At 45.4% G+C, this 20,448-nt stretch overlaps 1 protein-coding gene across 1 annotated transcript in view; it reads right to left on the bottom strand.

The window, feature by feature from the left end:
* The window catches only part of Efnb2 (ephrin B2), a 44,276-nt gene that overhangs the window by 10,698 nt on the left and 13,130 nt on the right, over positions 1–20,448 (bottom strand). The window contains exon 2 of the mRNA XM_005077361.4: positions 10,818–11,101. Coding sequence (XP_005077418.1) covers positions 10,818–11,101 — 284 coding nt within the window. The remainder of the gene's footprint in view (positions 1–10,817; positions 11,102–20,448) is intronic.

Here is a 20,448-nt window from a genome sequence, read left to right as displayed (position 1 = left end):
AAGATCTCTCAGCTTAGCTGGGTATCAGCTCAAATTCCAAAGAACACAATACAGGCTTCGAGCATATACCACAGAGATGGAGTCAGTCTCTAGCGCCCGAGTCACCACTGTTTTCATGCCTTGGTTAGCAAGGTCATTCTGGAAGGTAACTGACACAGAAGGAGGAAAAGTCCTAAACACAGAAATAGTAGTGTCCAGGAAAAGCCAGAAATCAATGTCTGCTTTTTAAAAAGGACAATGAGAAAGCACATGCAATAAGCCCAGGGGAGAAGAGGGAAAATGCATTTCTTTTCCTGTTTTCCGCCGCAGCTTCTCAGGGAAAGAGTGGGATGCATCCCCCTGACTTCCAAGGAGCTCACAGGAAACTGGCTAAACGGGCAAGGGTCCGGCCTTCCTTGGCTCAGATCGTCTCATTCCGTAACGCTAAACTCATCTTGTCCTTGAGCAAAAGCACCATGTACATCCTTCATTTTCAAAGGGAAACATCCATTCAACAGAACACAAACAAACACACAGTGAGAAAACAATCCACTGTGGCTCCTGGCTGGGCTGCCACTCACATTTGACTGACTGTCTTTGCAGGCAGGGGACTGTCCACTCTTAAACATCTTAAACCAGTGGGGATAAGGGACACATGCACTTCTCATCCAAGGGAACATGGGCCCAACTCACAAGAACAATCACCCCCATTAAAACAGTGTCGCTGTCATTGTATTTCAAAGTCTCCAAGCAGCCAACCATGCATGGAGAATAGCTGCCCCAGGAGCTTCCCCAAAATACAGTCCATCAGCTTCTGCACTGGGGAGAGGGACTTGGAAAAAGCCCATCTTAAAAAAAAAAAAATCACAACTTAGACCTTGCCTCTTCTCTTCCAGCATTAAAGAATGTCTGAAGCCATGGATTAATTACAAAAAGATGGATGTGTGTGTGTGTGTGTGTGTGTGTGTTTTGGAGGGATGTCTTCACTGTTTTCTGAGCTCAAGTATTCTATATGAACTAAGGATCATTCATGGGCAGCTCAGAAACAGAAGTCTTTAAAAAAACAAAAAGCCACTTGGACGCATCTTCTAACGCTGTTTTTATATGGATGTACACTGAATAGCAGGAGCTACTTGGCTGCTTCCAGGAGCTGAATGCACTCTATAGATGAGAATGCAAGGGCCATCGCAGTAAACAACGCTCGGACCCCAAGGCACACAGCCCTCAATATCTAATCATGAACGTCATTCTGAACCGTAAGATTTACCAGAGGTTACTCCTAAAGCCTTTCAACTATTGAAAACTACAAAGATTAAGGATGTGACCTCGCTGGATGGTGGTAAGGGTCAGTTACCTGTGATAAACAGTCTTCAAAAGAGAGAGGATGGCTGAATGGGAGGCGGCAACACACGGCAGGCACATGCTTGTTAATGCTCGTTAGTGTGCCACGTGTCTAGAGAGATAGGCATGAGCGCATGTGCATGCAGATAGGAGAGCATACATCAAGAAGAAGCCGAGGGCCGGGTGTGGTGGCGCACGCCTTTAATCCCAGCACTCGGGAGGCAGAGGCAGTGAGAGAGGCAGAGGTTAGCCTGGTCTACAGAGTGACTTTCAGGCTAGTCTGGCTCTTTTGGGATACTGGGCATTTGCACAGAGTTGTTAGCACCGTAAGTCTCAGGTTCTGGACTCTGTGTTTCAGATCAGGGCTTCTCAGCCTGTACCCTCTGGGCTCAGTCTAGACCCCTGACCCCAAAGCACTGCTGCCCATAAACTACCTCTGGCCCTGTTTCAGTTCAGGAGATGTGTAAGCATGGGAGGTCAGTTACAAAGCTGTGTATCTTCCCTCAAAATACTGCTCGTGCCAATTTGGTTTCTTGATTTTTAATGAATTCTGCTGAGGAAAATGTTGCTTTCAAGCCCGAGATTTTTATTGATAGCTCTATGGTGACTTATGCAGGTAGGACTTCTCATTAGGTAAATAATAGTAATAATTTTTTAACATAATTTCATTTTAAAAGTATGTTTCTTAGCCCAGAAGTGGTGGTACAAGCCTTTAATACCAGTAGTTGGGAGATAGAGGTAGGTGAATCTCTGAGTTCAAGGCCAGCCTGGTCTATATAAAGTGAGTTCCAGGACAGACAAGGATACATAGAGAAACCCTGTCTCGGAAAATTACCTCTACGAAAGAGTCACTGACATGAGTTAAAACTACTAAGAGAATTGTGTTTTAAAAATAGGTTGCCAGATGACCATTTCAATAGTAATGACTGAAGTCACATAAAAAAAGAATGATATAATAGTTCTAAAGATAAAACATAATTCACTATTGTCTATTAGCTTAACTTAAAACCCCAGATTTTTAAAATACAAACTTCCTGTTTAAAACAGTGATAACATCTCATGACCCACATATAGTTGAGTGGATTATTTGACAAATAATCCATTCTCTACTCTCTGTTTTTTTTTTTTTGTTTAATATCTCAGTGGGTGGGAAGGGGTTGGAGTAAAAGTTCACGGGCGGTGGGGTTAGAGCAGGACATCCCACCATCCTCTTGCTCACCCGACTATCACTAATTGCAGGCAATGATATTAATGACCCAGTAATTACAGAAAGAGCAGCAGTGAGGTGGAAACACCCATCTGAGTAGAGCTCATGGCTGGGTGGTAGCATCTTCTACAGCAGCTGAACTGATGTCCGCTGGCAGCTTGGGGTAGAACGCCTTGGAACAGGCAGCACTACTCTTGGGGTACAACACTTCAGATGGTCGCGAAACCATTTGCTTTGACCATTGAGAGACCAACAGTAACCCTGATGAAGTGCCCTGTTTAAACTGGCCCTACTTGCCATTCTTACTCCAGTGCAGGCAGGACACGTGTTCTTTACTCAAAGGATCCAGGGCGATTGATTTCAATAAAGGAATAACTTCATTGCATAGTTTAATAGTAGGAATGGCAGAAAAATGGCTTAATTCACCAATGCAAAGTGACTTTCAAAGCAGAGCTGTCACTCAGCAACGCACAGCCTGGCTCCTCCATAATGAGATCAATTAGGCTCTTGCCCCAGGTTGGGCTCATCTATCGGTCCATCCTGCTGTCCACCACCCACCCATCCATACACCACCATCCACATGTCTACCCATCTGCTTACCTACAGCCCACCCATCCATACACCACCATCCATCCATCTACCCATCTGCTTACCTACAGCCCACCCATCCATACACCACCATCCATCCATCTACCCATCTACTTACCTACAGCCCACCCATCCATACACCACCATCCATCCATCTACCCATCTGCTTACCTACAGCCCACCCATCCATACACCACCATCCATCCATCTACCCATCTGCTTACCTACAGCCCACCCATCCATACACCACCATCCACATGTCTACCCATCTGCTTACCTACAGCCCACCCATCCATACACCACCATCCATCCATCTACCCATCTGCTTACCTACAGCCCACCCATCTCCTCATCCACCACCCACCCATCCATATATCCACCCATCTACTTACCCACCATCTACCCATCTTCTCATCCACCACCCACCATCCATGCAACCACCCACCGGCTAACCCACCATCCACACACATCTGCAGCACTTGCACTAGCTAAGAAAAGTTAATATCTCTTAATATCTCTGTCTCTATACTGGACTAACTTAATTAAATTATTATTTAGCAACTTTCTGTTGATAGGCTCAAAGTACTTGCTAACGTCATAAAAAGAAATCTAGCATAAACTTATTAGAAAAAACCAACAGATTTTAGATCTCTTAGGAGATTTTAAAAGAGAAAGTTTGAAGTATCACCAAAGGCATTTCTCCCATCTTTCTTCCCCGTGGGTATTGCTATGTTGCCCAGGTTAGCGTTCAGGTCCTGAGCTCAGCTCTCTGGTAGTTGGGACTAAGCATACCACAGCACCCAGCTTACCTGTACCCTAGTAGGATTTCCTTAGTTCATCTCTGGGGATTTTTGATAAAGTTGATTACATGTTATACAATACACAGCAGGGCATCACTACCAACATGTTTGACAGAAACAGCTTGTCATTTATACTAGACAAGCTTAACATGGTTCTACATGCAGTATGTATGCATTGTGTCTGTCTCCTGCCTTTACCCTCGCTATGTATGTGCATGTATGCATGCACGCTCCAATGTTTCTGACTCCCTGCACTGCCAAGTGTGCGGTTTGGGTATTTGTACAGTATAGTCACTATTATTTTCTATGTACACTCTCTTTGCTACCCCTGCACATGCATTTCTGCATGTTCTCTTTACAATACATACAAGGCTCAGGAGACATGGCTATACATTTACAGTGGTGGTCTATGGGTTCGGTGGCCCTGCCTTGGGTTTTGACCCTGACATTTCCTGGTGTGTAAAGTGTTCTAAGCCATACTGTCTGGGTTTTCTCAGAGCAGTGAAAACTGCTCTATTTCCTGTGCTGCTAGACTTGAAAGTGAGACGGGCGAGAAGGCCCACCCCTCCCCGCCACAGCATTTCCCCAAGGATCAAACACATCCAGAGAGTTAGAGCTTTAGGGGTAAATGTGTATATAGTAAGAAACCATATAAATTAGTTTTTCTCAATGTTATCTTCTTTTTTCTCCCTCCAAATGTCTGCTTATGCCTCTTGGCTATTTTTTTAAGTGTTTTACTTTGCTTTAAAATTTTATCTTCATGATGAATATTTAAGGGCTGTTAAGAAAGAAACGTGTCCTCTTTTATCCACTAGGCCTCTCGGATTGTTCTATTATTTATAAATCTATGTGAATGTTAACAAGCCATAAATACAAGGGTAGAGATACAAAGATGAGTTTTATGAAATAATAAAGACAGTTTTATTCTGAATAATTCCCGAATAACTTTTTTGGCTATGTTAAGTCCTTTATTTCTCAACTTACTTATTTTGCATTATGGTGTTTATTTTTCTTCAATCTCTGCTCCTCACTCCAGGATTCCATCCTCTCATCTTATCTTTGGCTGCTTTCAGAGCGGGGAGTGGTAATGGCAGGATTATATCTGTCTGGTTTACATGAGATATGCTGTCCCCGTTTCTGAGAAGATGCCAAGGAATGTGAACAGAGTTGCTAGCCATGGCAGCCTCACCCTCCGCTCCCCTCTGCACCACCAAGACTAGCATCCAGGTGACCACGACTCTACTCGATTCAGGAAACATGAGAGCCTCAGTGTATCCTAAGATGGGCAGGAGCACAGCTGAGCTTTCTTTATATTAAATTCAACATGGATCCTCCTGATCTACTCTGGGAGAGCTTCCCTACAGGCAGAGTCCACGAGGCAACCCTGGCATGGAGACTGCTTAAAGAAAATCTTCTGGGTCCTAGGGAACCACAGCATGTGAGAAGCTGGCGAACTGGAAAGTAAGAGCCACAACCCCAAGTCTGTCAAGACTCCTCCCTGTCTGCGTCTTCAGGGTCTGTCAAGGAACCTGCTAGCATGCTCAGGCAATTCCAGAACACAACAACCACACATAAACACGTGCTTCTCTGTCAAGGGGAACCAAAGGACCGTAATGACAGTCAAAGGAGACAAAGTGGGAAGATGTAATGTGCAGAGTTGCCAGAGTGACTGAGGTTGGGCAACTCTCTGTGGTTTCATTTATGCCCAGACTACAAGCCAAGGATACTTTCTATTCCCATCCTTCCCAGACGCTCCATCTTACAAGGAAGCCCAGTTTTGCCTCCAGCCTCTCACTTCCTCCTGGTTCCAATGTTAATTCGTACTTGGTTGATGGCCACACACGGACACAAGCCATCTGACATATTTTTCCTCGTGGGAATTCACATCTGCCTCAGGTCCAAGTGTTCCCACGATGCCCATTTTAAAGATGAGAAGACCTAGGTGGGAAGTCTGCTTGACTTACTTGTCTATTGGCACATAAAGCCCAGGGCTGACAGACTTGGACTCACAGCTCCTCTGCCAACACGCATTTCTACACGTGGTTCGCGTACTCATCCTCTGGGTCTTTGAGTGTATGGTCTCTAGCAAGATCCCATCACGAAAGGAGCTACAGCGAAAACTGGGACTGTGCTTAAATGCCTCAGCTCTGCAAGTGGGGGCGACTCTGAGACAGGGGACAGGAAGACAGGACACAGTCCCCGGATCCCTAAACTATCTAGTATGCAATGAAGGGAGCGTGGCCACCGCGACACTTAGCGTGCACAAATAGCCCATCAAATAAACTTCATAATCTCCTTATGGCTGTCACGTGTTCTCACATGTTCTAGAAGCTATCTTCCTATCAAGGGTCATCTAAAAGCTGCTCTGGGATTCAGTACTTTTCCAAAGAAATATAACAGGACACTCAGTATATGTTAGTGTAACCTGCCACACTCATCACCCAAGCCAGAAAAAAACTGCAACATATGTTCAGCCAAATAAGGAACAAACTATTATTTTGGCTCTTTAATGCTGTTATTTGGCTTTATTTCTGTAAATATTTCTCTTTATTTATTTATTTATTTATTTATTGCTCTAAAGTGGAAAGTATGCTCTTTTTTGTTTTGTTTTGTTTTGTTTTTCGAGTCAGGGTTTCTCTGGAAAGTATGCTTTAAAAAAAAGTTCATCAGTGTCTGTGAAGCATGGTTTGCACACTTCCACTAAAGAGATCTAAGAAATGGAGGTGGCTCTTCCAGACTTGATAGCTCTGCAAGGAAGGCTGGACATGGAGAGCTGTCTCCAAGAAGTCACCCAGTAAATTCAGTAACAAGCTAAGGATCTTCAGAAATGGTGACTTGTAGATGATGCCAGAAGTCTATGACCTGCCTAGCAGTACACAATGAAACAATATAGAAACTGCATAGAATACAAGTCAGGTCCAGCCCGAAGTCTGTGTAGAGCCCCGAGGGGGTCCCTTGATCATCTGAGGTGTAAGAAGAGAGACCTCTCCCACCACTCACTCTGCATAGACTCTGCAAGGTTTCATCTCAGGTTGGGTTATCAGCCCACAGCCCCTGCCTCAGGACAGAGTTTCAAAGCCAACACAAGGAGCCTGCTGGCTCGGCCCAAAAGAGGCAAGGACAGTTCCTCTCTAAGAAAATGTAGGTGATGACGCTTGGGTACTCAGAGGATGGATGCTTTTCCAATACAAACGGGATGACTTGTTTATAATACCCTACCCAACAGCAACCTTCTATTGCAAATGGATAATATCAGAAGATGTAGTTACTTCCTAAACAGGAAAATGAAAAACTCAGATAAAAACAACTACGGGCTATGTGAAAGCCAGCTCTGTTGTTAAGGTCATTACGGATCTGAGTACAACATAAAGCAGGCGTTTCTCAGACCACACATCGCCATCTTCAGATCGCTCACGATCAGAAGAGTTTATTAGTGATGCAAAATAGGCCCAAGGCTAATTACTGAAATAGGTCGCTTGAACAGTCAGTTCTAAACATGAAGAAATGTCATACGTATCATTTTGCCACATGTCAAAGCAAAGAGTTATTGTGGAGGAGGGTTAATGAGGAGGCCTATCATTCTACCATGTCACTTCTTAAGAGAACTCAGTGGAGATAAGGGAGGGCATAAAACACAGCTCCAATCACACATCAGTGTTTATTATAAAACCCCTGGATGCAGTGTAACATTACAAGTCAAATGAAAAGTCCTTGTTAAAAAAAAAAATCGGGGTCCAGATCCCGCTGGCTTTAGCTGGGAAGCATCATTGGCACAGCAGTGAGTCTGTGTATGTCTGACCATTAGTGTTTGAACTACAGTGATAAAATAATGTTCTAGAGAAGGAAATTAAAGTGACTTCCTCATTAAGCTCAGGCAACATAAGTAAGACATAAGGCTCTGGACTCCCGGGAGACCGCCTGACACCAGAGAAGCCATGTGTATATCCCCACAGGAGCAAGCCAAGTATGCCTCCAGACCGCAGCTGTTCCTTTGCCCCCAGGACAGAGCTAGCATACGATGCTCCTGATGCTGCTTGGGGTGAAAGTGCCCAGCAGCCAGCTGCTAAGCCTTGGAGTCAGCAGAATGCACTGTCATTTACAATCTCAAAGGGAACCGATGCTTTGCAGCGCTAAAAATATCCTTGTGAATCTAAGCACTTCCTATTGTGCTACCCAGCCATCTTCACGAATGTACTGGTATAAAGATTATTGCCTGCGCACAGCTTCCTTCTGGGAAGAAGAAGAAGAAGAAGAAGAAGAAGAAGAAGAAGAAGAAGAAGAAGAAGAAGAAGAAGAAGAAGAAGAAGAAGAAGAAGAAGAAGAAGAAGAAGAAAGAATGGGACTGTGTGTGTGTGTGTGTGTGTGTGTGTGTGTGTGTGTGTATGCATGCACATCTGTTTGATAGAACTGGTAGCTTCTTCAAATCCCTTGACTGTTTTGATGCTATTTTAAAATTTGATCTTATCACTTCCCTCCTTTCAAGGAAAATTATATGGCAGTTGAGGCTGCTGTGGGGTGTGTGGGAAACTGGCTTCTACATGTGGCTGAGTGTTTGAATGCTCTCTTCTGCCTGTGACGTGGGGGAAGCCTTTCAACCTTGCTACGAGCAGCCCTGGGCTTCCTGAAACAGTCCTGAGCCACTCACAGGCCTGGGAACGTCTTGTTAGAAGCAACATTCTCACAGTGCCTCCCTGTCTGACAGCCAAGGCTCTATTGTTAAGACGCTGTCTAGTTATTGGATGCATAGGAGAATCTTGCGTGCAGAGCAGCCTGGCTTTCGGACTGAGACCCTCTTGCTTCAGCCTCCTGAATTTCAACAAGCCACCCCACGGTTTGATCTGGCAAATCCTAACTCTGAGGACAGTTCTGGGGGGTCAGAGTAGTGAGAAGCATACTATAAAACCTGTTAACATGACTTAATGAGGAAGTCATTTTAATTTCCTAAAGAAGGAAAGAAAGGAAGGAAGGAAGAAGAAAGGAAGAAAGGAAAGAGAAAACCAATAGGCGCCATTATTGGGTAGATTGCTATTCTAACTACAGATTAAGCTGTATGCACAGGCCCAAAGCAAACCACCCACAGGTTGATGAAGAGCAGTTATGACAGGTTCGCTACGGCGCACTGAGAGATGCTGGTAAACTGATCATTTAGCTGCATTATGTGCATATCATTTGAAATGAAAGGTTAAACCTCTAATGTTTACCAAGCTTCCACTGGCCCTCCCTCCACAGGAAGCTGGGAGTTTCAACGCCATCTTTTTTTAAATCTAAGCCTAAGGCGGAGGATGGAGCGAGGCAGGCCCTCACCCAATGAAAGAAACCCAGGATTTCCTTTGACACCGTTTTCAGAATCAGACATTTCCCATCTTGGGAACGACTGGCCTCTTCCAGCACGGGCTCGCCCTTCTTCCTCCCTTCACTAGGAGCAGCAACCTTCCGAAGGGGACTAATCCGGGGTCAGTTTCATCTTCTCCAAGTCAGGTTAGACTGTGTCACCCATTAAAAGCCTTTATTCATATGCGTGTGTTTCCAAAGGCTTAGCTCACACTTGTTTTACCTTGTAACTACTTTACATCTTCAAAGACGGCTCCATCTGCCTTGTTCCATTTTACACTGCTTTTATTTTCAGTTTGTGGTAATTATTCCATTAAATATCTAACTTACCACTTTCTCCCTTTCGTTATTGTTAGGGATCTACCTTCTGTGTATCATATTAGCTTCATAAATTGGTGTTCAGTCTCTGTGGCATTTGAGGCAACAGACAAGATAATTATCGCCTGTGACCACCTTTGCTTTAATTACTAATGTAAAAACTACATAGCAAGGAACACTATACGGACACACAGTGAATTGGGGCTTCTGAGACATAAAGAGTAGGTGGTGACTGGAGAGAGCCAGACTCCCAATCTAATGATAGGGTGGTAAGGGAGCCAAGCCAGAGGCCAACTGCACCCCAAGGAGCTGAAGTCTAGAGAAACAGTAAGGAGTGTAACTGGAGGGCTGGGATTGGAGTTCAGTGGTCAAGTACTGGTCTGCATGAATCAGGAGTTTCATGCTAAGTACTACAATTTAAAACAACCACAAAAGCCCACAAAGAGTATACCTTGAAAGCAAACAAATTAACCAGAATCTCACTGTTTCAACCACGCATGTGAGTGGCTGCCCCTGTGGAACAGATTTCACTGTACCAAGACCCATGACACTGAGAACGGGCCTGGTTGGCGCTAGCTGGGACATGCTCACATGTGTCACGATGGGCACAGCTCACAAACGCACTTCAGATACACCCCAGTGAACACCCATCCTCTACTCCTGAAAAAATGCCACGTTATTATGACAGATGCAGGGGTGTCATTCAGGCAGCACACTGACACTTTTCTCCTTTCCATCAGGACTTAACGTGACCACCCGTACTGGCTCTTGTCTGTACCCCCCATGCCACCAAGCTCTGAGCTCTGCCTGTCTAGAGTGATGGTGAACCATCATTACCTTTTGCTCTATTGAGTCCTAACTTTGAAACACAGTTCTTGGAACAGAATGCACACTAAATGGATGAGTGGATGGATGGATGGATGGATGAAGGATGGAGAGGAAAGACATCACACAGATTTACCTATCAAAACCTCACCAAAGATGTTTTTTTTCAGTAGAGATACTGATTCCCTTCGTATAATTTACTTATTTCAACACCATAAGAATCCTGGCAGGTTTGCCCCTGCTGAGTATTTATATTTAATTAATACTATTACTATAGGGTCCCAATTTTCAATTAATTTTTTTGGAAAAAAAGGTCAAAGCTTCTTAACAAATCATTTACCATGCTAATTTAAAGAAAACAGAAATCAATACAAACCTAGTTAGCTTATCCCAATGCCTACAAAATAAAGAGAGAGAACGATACTTACATATAATGTAGTAATCTTTGTTCTTCTGAAATTCTAGACCCCAGAGGTTAGGGCTGAATTCTTGAAACTTGATGGTGAATTTCACATCTTGGTCTGGTCTGGCACAGTTGAGCAGGGGGGTATTTTCCTTCTTAATAGTGCATCTGTCTGCTTGGTCTTTATCAACCATATAAACTTTATAATATTCATACTGGCCAACAGTTTTAGAGTCCACTTTGGGGCAAATAATATCCAATTTGTCTCCTATCTGTGGGTATAGTACCAGGCCTTGTCCGGGTAGAAATCTAAAAAGCATAAAAGAAAAGCCACTGAGTTGATAAAAGTGAACATCCTTACAGACGGGCATCAAAGAACCCCACGCTACCCATCACCCTCCCACCATGACATCTCAGCGCGTCACTTTGGTTCACCAAGGGTGTCTTCAGGGGACAAACGCTTTCAGGAATTTACCTCAGAAAACAAAAAGGGTGAACTCTTCCCTTCTTTGAGCCATCAGGCCATCAAGCGGTCACAGCTGACACTTGGTCCTCACCCCCGCACTTGTAACATTCCAATACTCTAATACACTTTTGTGCAACTCAACAACAACGCTTCCCCTGGTGGTGAGTCAGACCTCCCCACCTGCTTGTTATTTTTTAACCATTGGCATCACAGTTTACTGGGCATGCCAGAGAGATCTCATCGATTCCAGGAACAGCGCATGCCCGGAACCTTTGTTGTCCTGGTAGTTTCCATGTGCTGTGTTGATGTTAATTAACAGACAAGTTTCATCAAGAATGTTTCAAATTACTTATCATAATTAGTCAGTCACTGATCAAACAATGGGTTTTTTTATTACACAGAACAAAAGAAATGTCTTATAAACCCATAAAAGATAACCAGAAATAATTAGCATCGTATTGATTCAGCTGCAGGATGAAGAGCCCTCTCCTTGTGAGGACAACAAGTACCGCCTTGGTCTACAAATCTTCCCTCCCACCCCCTCCCCTGAGATGTATTTGCTCCAATTAATTCTTCGAAGCAAATCTTTAGAACTAAGACTACTGACACCGAATCCCTTGGATGCTCCCAGCTAAAAGCTCTCCTCCTTTCCTTTCTTGCTGGCCATATTGCTGAAAGATCTTCCCTAACGGGGCGTTTCCCTGAGACAAGAAACAAGAGCCTCCTAGCGAACACCCTCCTGCAAGTGCTGACACTAACAACACACTCAGAGAGCATGGCCAAGCCTGCAGGCTCATTCAGACATTAAAGCTTCAGAACAAAGCATGGCCTCCCAATCCTTCCAGCCTGGACTCTGGTATAATTTAGCCAGAGTGCCCCACCAGCCTTGATGACCCTTGGGGCCAGGATGCAGCAACAGATAAGGGAAGGATGATGGGGCTCCTAAAGTTCAAATCCACACCAACTTTGGTGATGTATGTAACAAGCCGCCAATTCTCAGCTGGTGTATTATTATGTGGTTACAAAGTAGCAGAAAGCACAAGGGACACTTTAGACTCACATTCAAAACTGATGGTTTAATTGTTTTTTCATTTGTACATGTATACAATGTATCTTGGTACCATCCTTACACTACACCTTCCCTCCAGGCCCACCCCCCTACCCCTGCCCCCACATATGTTCCTTTCTCTCACATCTTTATATCTTAAATAAAAATAAATGGCTGAAAACTCTTTGAAGGTGCGCGCGCACGTGCGCGCGCGCACACACACACACACACACACACACACATGCAATGCATATGCACAAGGTTGCTTATTACTTCCTTGGGTGTTATTGAACAACCTCAAAGAGAAGGTGGTCCACGGACACCAGTTTTTTTAGTGTTATTTAATTAAATTAGTCCCCTTAAGCAAGAACATATGGTCTTTACTGTTCACTCACTTCAAAACAAAACTGGGGAGGGCAAGATGGCTGGCTCAGTGCGTTAAGGTGCTTGCAACTGAGCCTGATGAGCCCAGTTCAATCCCAGGGACCCATATGGTGAAAGAGGAGGTCACCCAAGTCATTCTCTGACGTGTAGAGCACACGGCCACTTGCACTAACCCTCCCCTGGAAACATTAAATGTTTGTTTTTGTTTTTTGGTTGTTTTTTTTTAAGTGGTTAACAGGATGCATTTATATTGAAATCTTTGTGTGAAACAGAACTCAAAATGAATTAATAGAATTGTGACAAATTTAAAACACCGATGTGTATATTGCTGAAGAGTTCTCTGTAACTTTTAACAAGCTGAAAGGATTACTGAAGGCCTCTCTGGTGTTTTCCCACAATTCTCCTGAAACTGTAAAAACACAAGCCCAGGAGCTCACGCTTTCTAGGTAGCTTCTTGTTGGACGAAACTCAACAAAGCTCCATGAGGCCCAGACTTCACCCTCCCCTCCTTCACCTTTTCTCCAGAGTGGCTCTGAAGTGTCGTGTGGCTTTAGCAGGACAGGATGGGGGCAACAGGTACTACACTTAAACTCCAGGAACATTAAGTTGCTCACCTTCCTGGTTCTTACCTTCGCATGTTTATTCCTCGACCTTTAAAGGAAATCCTTAAGGTTTATACAAACCAACGGGCAAACGCAGGAGCCAATTCCTACCTGAGGCTTCCCAGCCCGCTTCACACTTCCCTCATCTGCTCCTTTCGTGGTTGGTGTAGCTGGCATGGTAGGGACAACACGTAAAGGGTACATGTCTCCTATATGGAAATATTGGTCTGTCCTTCAGGCCAGTCCTTTCACCATCTTGCATTGGGAGGGCATGGTTCCCCGGCCCCCACAATCAGAGGTCTTTCCAACTGGGGTGTATGTTGTCATTTACCCATTCAGGGTGGTACACCATGCCCACCTGACCAGTGTGTCTGTGCAAGTGGGGGGGGATACTCCCCCACCCATCTACCCATGCCACAGCATCCCTTATGTCTGAAGTCTGGCTCATTAAGCTCTCTCCATTCATTATTCATCCCCCCCCCCAAGGTCTCTATGAGGATTGTTCTCTCACTGTTTAACTCAAGCATCACAGGTAAGTTAAGTCAAGTCCCGGCAGTCTCTTCCATCACAGGGCCCCAGACCCAACACTGGGGCTGATGACGTGAGGTCAGGAACACTGGGCATATCGGCTGGTATGGCTTCAAGAATCGCTGTGATTTTTATGATATTTTCGGAAGGAAAAAATCATATAAATAATTTAACGAGTTTTTTTAAAATTCATCTTGCAAATCAGCTTTGGTGTTTAGTTTTAACTCAGTGTGTGGAGTTTGATGGTGGAGCATCCTGTGAATATTCAACTAGAGGGGTGGGATCTTAAGTTTTAGTGCCTGTATACGACCTACTGTTTCTAAAGCCTCAAGGAAGATAAATATGGCAAAACTGAAACAGGAATTTGATCTTTTGCCTGTAAAGCAGTTGCTGTTCCAAGTGGGGGGGTATGTGGGGGCTCTGCATGGCTCTGAGACCAGGAGAGCACCGGAGCAGAGAGCCTTCCCAGATCTCCCAGAGCAGACCTCTGGGGAGCCCTCACCTTCCCAGAGCCACAGTATTACAACATAATGACCAAACTGGGGCTTTCACTGTGACACAGGGACAGGGTGCTGCAGAGGGCTGTCCTCCAAACACGGCCAGCATTTTCATCTGCCCAGCTGTGACTGCTTGCAAGAGTCCCTGGATGGGGCCTGCTGTCTGTTGACACCCCCTCATGGAAGAGGGGGCAGGGAGGACCAATGCACCTTCAGACTCTGGGTGCCCCCCTCGTCCACCTGCCAGATAGCTGTACATAATTCTGACCCATGACCTTGCCCTTGCTAGAAGGCGCTAGCATGTATAAACTGTGAAAGGTACATAAGTCTCCATTCCTGCTGGGGTGAGACTATTCAGTGGTATGGCTACTCTAGTCACCCACACTCCCGCAGGCAATTCCTCAGCCCCCAAAACGCATTGGTTCCCAAAGTGGACTTTGATGGAATCATACTTTGATTTGTTGTTGGTGTCCCATGAGGAGGGAGTAGGCATTTGCATACATCTTTCCAAAGGAAGGAGTTCCCACAACCCAGTCTCACGTGTTCCAGGCTGGCCGGGAACTTACGATGTACGTGAGGCTAGCCTAAACTCCTGATCCTCCTGCCTTCACTGCCCAAGTGCTGGGATTGCAAATGTGCAGCCATATGCCTAGCAAGCTGCATATTGATCCGATGCTCTGAGTGGCATTAACAGGTGATGACCGGGTCTTCAGGAGCTAACAACTCAGTTCCCTGAAGGCGGGCTGCTCTCACACATGTGTGATTCGGTAGCAAGTGCCCATGTGGTTGCTGTACGATAACGCTCAATAAAAAAATGTCCTACTGGAAAAAACACTAGTGAGCATAAGGAAACTACATACTAATATTACATTAAGGGCCCTAAACTGATGGCAGGTTGCAGGCAAGATTGGGGCTCTGAAGACAGGCCATTTTCACTGGGACAAATGCATAGAAGAACCAAGCCAAGGTGTCATTCCACTGATTGGCTCTGTGGGTCTCCATGGCCTCTGACAACCCCGTTTAACACACAAGCCACAGCATCCAGGGCCGCTAACCACAAAAACCATGACCAGTCTGGTGCAGAGCCGAGCCTTGCTCCCCTCCCCTCTCACCCCAGAGTCTAAGTGACACAGGTACCTCTTGTAGAAGAGAGAGGAAACCCAGCAGGAAAAGCCCTTCCCCGCCCTGCTCAGATCCCACTGTATCGCATCAGCACCTAAATCTGGTTTTGTGAAATACATGTTTTTCCAAATCAAGTTTTTCATAGATAAGCTATGAAGTTAAGGGGAAGGGAAAGGAAGTCGATATACACTCGGGCTTGCAAGAATCCCACAGAGAGCTATGGAAATCTATCTATCTGCCTGTCCTGGGTATGATGGCTGGGCCAAGCAGGACATTCTGAGGTGACCCACGTGGTATCCATCCACCCCTTGCTCTCGGAGGCTCAGAACCAAAGGGTGAGAAAGGAATGGGCCAGCCACCTACAATTTCTGTTTTAGATGTAAAGTCACAGACGAACTCCAAATGGAAAGCCTCCCAATCACCTTTAAGACACAAGGCTGTAAAATCGGCCATGTATAATACAGGGTCGACTTTTGAAGCTATGGATTTGGATTTGTCTTCCTTGATGTTTCTCGAGACAGGCTAACACCTTAGTCAAGACCTCATAGACGCCTGTACCTGGAACATTTGGCAACACTCAACAACAATACACTGACAGGAGGTGACCCCGAGAAAGCGCTTTAAAAGTTACGGCAACAACAGCTGGCTGATGTTAAATTACGGGTGGGGGGTCCACGGTGGGAGCCACATTCTGACTCGTCTGGACACAGCCAGGTACGGACGGATCACCTTGCAACGGCAACCAGTCACCACTCGCACCATTTGTACAGAGGGACGGGGTGTTCAAGGACAGGGACAGCATTCCTGGCCTAGCTAGAAACAGAACAGTCAGATGGTCCCTCTCGGTGACGGCTACTGAGTTCCGGCACTGTGCCATCTGCCCGCCGGGAGCACGTGCCACACCATAGCAGCTGAGCACTCCCTGAAACAGCGTTCACTTTCCCTGGGGAGCACCTGGGGGCTCCTGGGGAGCACTGTTCAGAAACAGGCCACTCCTCTGGTTTTCCCCAGTGAATCATTTCCAAGTAGACAATGGATTCCGTGACATTGACTCAGAGAGAATGGAACTCAGATAAAATAGGCAACTCTGAAGTAGGGTTTCCAAAGCCAGAGTCCTGGTGTAAAACTGATTTGACGCCAGAATCTATTTTTACCTGTGGGTTGCCTATTGACTTAAGTCGGGTTTGAAAAAAAAGTCATTTGCCAAAACCAGACTCCAACAAAGTGCTCCACTCAGAATACTTTAGGTAATTCTAATGATCTACAACTAGACATTAATATTTAGTAATCTACATTAGATCTCTAATAATTTAAATTAGACACATCAACCTCATACTTCTCATTGTAAAAACACCTCTATTAACATCACAAGACTTAATATTCTTTAATGTTCGTGGCTGAGAACATAGCAGAATTAATGAGGCGTAGAAGAGAAAACCCAAACCTGTGTGTGTGAACCCAGGCTGGTTTAAAATGCTGGGATAATGCATGGAAAACATAATCAGCTGATCGGGTTGGAAATATGATTTCTGTGGGTACAACAGACCCTGTCACCAGGAGCCTGGGAGCAGATGAACGCAGCTGTTGGCAGATTTGCCTCTGACCTTTACCTTGTGCCATAGGAGGTAAGATACTTGGAGGGCGACCGAGATGTATGTAGACCTAAAGTCCCACTCCGTCACCTCTCCCTCACCAGGAAAATCCCAATGTTCCCTGTTCTTCTCTTAGTGTCTGCCACATGGACCTCAGTGCAGACATCCGCGACTTCATGTGTGTTTCCTCACCATGGGAAAACACAAAGGCTAGCTTAGAATAAATTACCACAGAGCTTCTTGATGCTGATGCCATCCATGCCAGCACAGGTACAGTCAACAACACACAGGAGTGGCCAATGTCTGTGTCTGGTGAATTGGGCCAGGTAGAGCCTCTCCAGACAGGAGGAAAATGCAAGTCTTAGAAAAGCCAAGCAACGGCTTCTGATAACAAAATGTCAGCTGTTACCTAACACGATTCGCACAGAAAAATCGATTGAGCTCCTACTTCCTATTGCCGCGCCATTAGGTCAGGTACGAAGCATCTATGAAGTATGGCCCACAAAGCTCACAGGGAAGAGGACGCAGGCACAGGAAACTGAAGGGGAGGATGGGAGACAGTAAGTTTTCCTACTCAAGGGACATTGCAAAGTCAGATGCATAAGGGAATATACGTCACATCTTACAAAAAAAATTCTAGCCTCCCTTCCAGCGTCATTTTGGTCAATCACACACTGCATATAGAAAGCTGGTTCTGTGAGGTTCATGCCACAACCATCTTAGTCTGGGTGAGTGAACAGTGAGCTGCTCACTCCTACAGAACAGGTCCACCTGAAGACACATTCCCCCGAAGATGCCCCACTGTTAGGCAACCCAGAACTGTGTATGACCATTGCACAGGGATGACTTTCTCCAGCTGAAAACAGATACATCTGTAAAACACGTGGCATGTACTGGACTGACCACAGAGACCATCACACACAGATAACGGTACCACTGATGGTTGGTTACCTACAACCATCTGGGGCTATGGTGATTTTTAGGTTGTCTGTGGGTTCCAAAGTTCTCTTTGGTAAGCAGTGATTCTGTGATCACATTGGACATTACTTTCTAATGTACAGGTTCAAAAACTGAACTTGCTGGGTCTAGAGACACAGATCTGTAATCCCAGGTAATGGTAAAAGGGTCACAGTCCTGAGGCCTGCCTGCACTACGGAGTGAGTACAAGGCTAGGCTGGGCAACTCAGTGAGACCGTGTCTCAAAATGAAAGGCAGAGGAGAGAACTGAGGAGACAGTTTAGAGTCATAGCACCTGCCTATCAGGTGTGTGCTTAGGTTAGACTCCCAGGACTCCAAAAGTTCAAACAACACACAAACAGAAACCTAAACTAGCTTTCTGAACTAGCTTTCTTAGCTTTAATTTTGAAACTATTTTAAATGTTTGAGGCTTATAGATCTTCTAACTCTCTGATGCAATGCCTTAGAGTGCATGGGGTAGGCTATACACCGAACAGCCCCCTAGTCTACACATGTAAAAGAGATACTTATCCAAGCACATGAAAAATAAGAGATAAACAGAAATAGGTTTCGTCGATGAGCAAATCAGGAAGTGGGGTGACATTTTTAGGGAATGAGTTTTACAAACTGGGTCATCCTAGAAGGTAGAAAACCTCAAATCACATTAACGGACTAGATTATTCCTGAGCCAGCATTGCATATCAAGGACACGTAAAACTTGCCACATTTTAGGAGACATACCTTTCTCCATAAAATGCTTGTATTGTTACTTTAACTCGGTGGTAAAGGACACAGGGAAGGGGGTACGGGACGGCCATGTGTAAGTTGGTTTATCCTCCACTGAGTGTGGACCCTGGAGCCCCTCAGGATCAAGCCAGCCCCTGGCCCTCAACTCTGCAGGGCGTCTGATGTCCATATGCAGCTAGGCTAGCATCACACATCAGAGGAAGACTCCTTTCTGGAATGTTCTGTGCAGTTGGGTGTATGAATACTCCCCAAGAAAGGCTTCGAGCCATGGGTGTGGGGCAGAATAGGCAGCTCGTGTGCTGCAGTAGCTTAACCGGCTGCCCTAGAAGCGCCCCACACAGGAGGTCTTCGATAAAATGAAAAGAGTAGCTAGCACCCGGAATAGACAAGGCAGTAGCTTTCAGAAGAAATCCTTGGGAAACACTTTGCCCCCCTTTTTAGTGAGTAGCACTGCACTGCCCCCTTTGGTAGTTTCACATCAGAACAAGGCTTATTCTGAAACCAGAGAAGTAGTGGGTCGCAGCTAGCTATAGGGTGTCAGGTTCACAAAGAACTAGGTTACCAGACACCATGCTTAGAGTAACAAGTAATTACCCTGGAACTTCCAGCAAGCACACCACTGTCTTCTCCGTGGCTTCCAGCCTCCAAGAAGTAGGTAGTAATTGGAGGCTCTAACCGACGTTTTTCTGCTTTAATTCGACTGTGTATGTGTGTTGGAACAGCGGCCTGTTTTCACAGGTGGCCCTTTCTTTCGGTCTTCTAAGACAAATACTCTGTGCAACTTGAACCCGATTTATTCACGGATAAGAAAAGGGGCCCAAGAGCAGGCTGTACAATCGGGGACCATTAAAGGGTTCCAAATGAGAGACAGCAAGTGGGGGGGGGGGGGATGCATTTCAAACTTCACACCAACCACAGGCCAAACCTTTTCAAGAGCGAAAGATGAGAAGAGCAGGAATCCAAGCGTCTGGAGAGTACACAGCCCCAGGAACCAGTTTGGCAACTCCACCAGGTAAGAAGCTGACCTGGGCACTGGAGGAAGGGCCTGGTCTACAGCCCAAAGAAAGTTCTAGCCCTGTGGTGGTGATGATGGAGGACCTCCTTTCGTCCCACAGTCACACCGTGGGGATACATTTCTTCAAACTTATCGTTTCCCTCTGTCTTCCTACAGTTGCCGATGAGTCAAAACGACATTCAATTTCCCAGCTTATGCTGCTGTTCAACTACACGAAACCTGATGTTGTTCTTGCTGTTCTGTTCGCTTGTGATATGGATGCTACAAAAAAAAACACCGGTAACTAAAGTAAATTTCATCTCAGAGTGCTCAAAGACAATATTCTCGCCGTTTAAACAGTTCTTCCCCCTCCAGGGAAAACAGTACAGGCATTTACTTCCAATTCTATCCATGTAATTATTTTTTTCTGTCCAAACACCTTCACTTCACAAAGGGGCACACACCTGTAACAGGCTAAGGTTGAAAAAAATGTGTCTTCTACTAATCACCTCCCAGCCAGACTTCAGCTGTGCGGTGCGGATACCATCACTGCTTCCCTCTCAAGTTAACGAGCACTATTTAAGTACGCCGTGGAATCAGGAACAAGACTGGGTCTTCATTTATGTAATTGCCCGAAGAACCCTCTTTGCCTCGTCTACCCTCTCCTTCGGTTAGGAGAAGAAAGAAGTCCACGCACATTCTGTGGCCAGCCGCGGCGA

This window comes from Mesocricetus auratus, unplaced genomic scaffold (genome assembly GCF_017639785.1).
Source record: "Mesocricetus auratus isolate SY011 unplaced genomic scaffold, BCM_Maur_2.0 Super-Scaffold_100031, whole genome shotgun sequence".
Classification (NCBI taxonomy): Eukaryota; Metazoa; Chordata; class Mammalia; order Rodentia; family Cricetidae; genus Mesocricetus; species Mesocricetus auratus.
The sequence above is the reverse complement of the archived record's forward strand: the minus strand, read 5'-3'. Positions and strand labels throughout refer to the sequence as shown.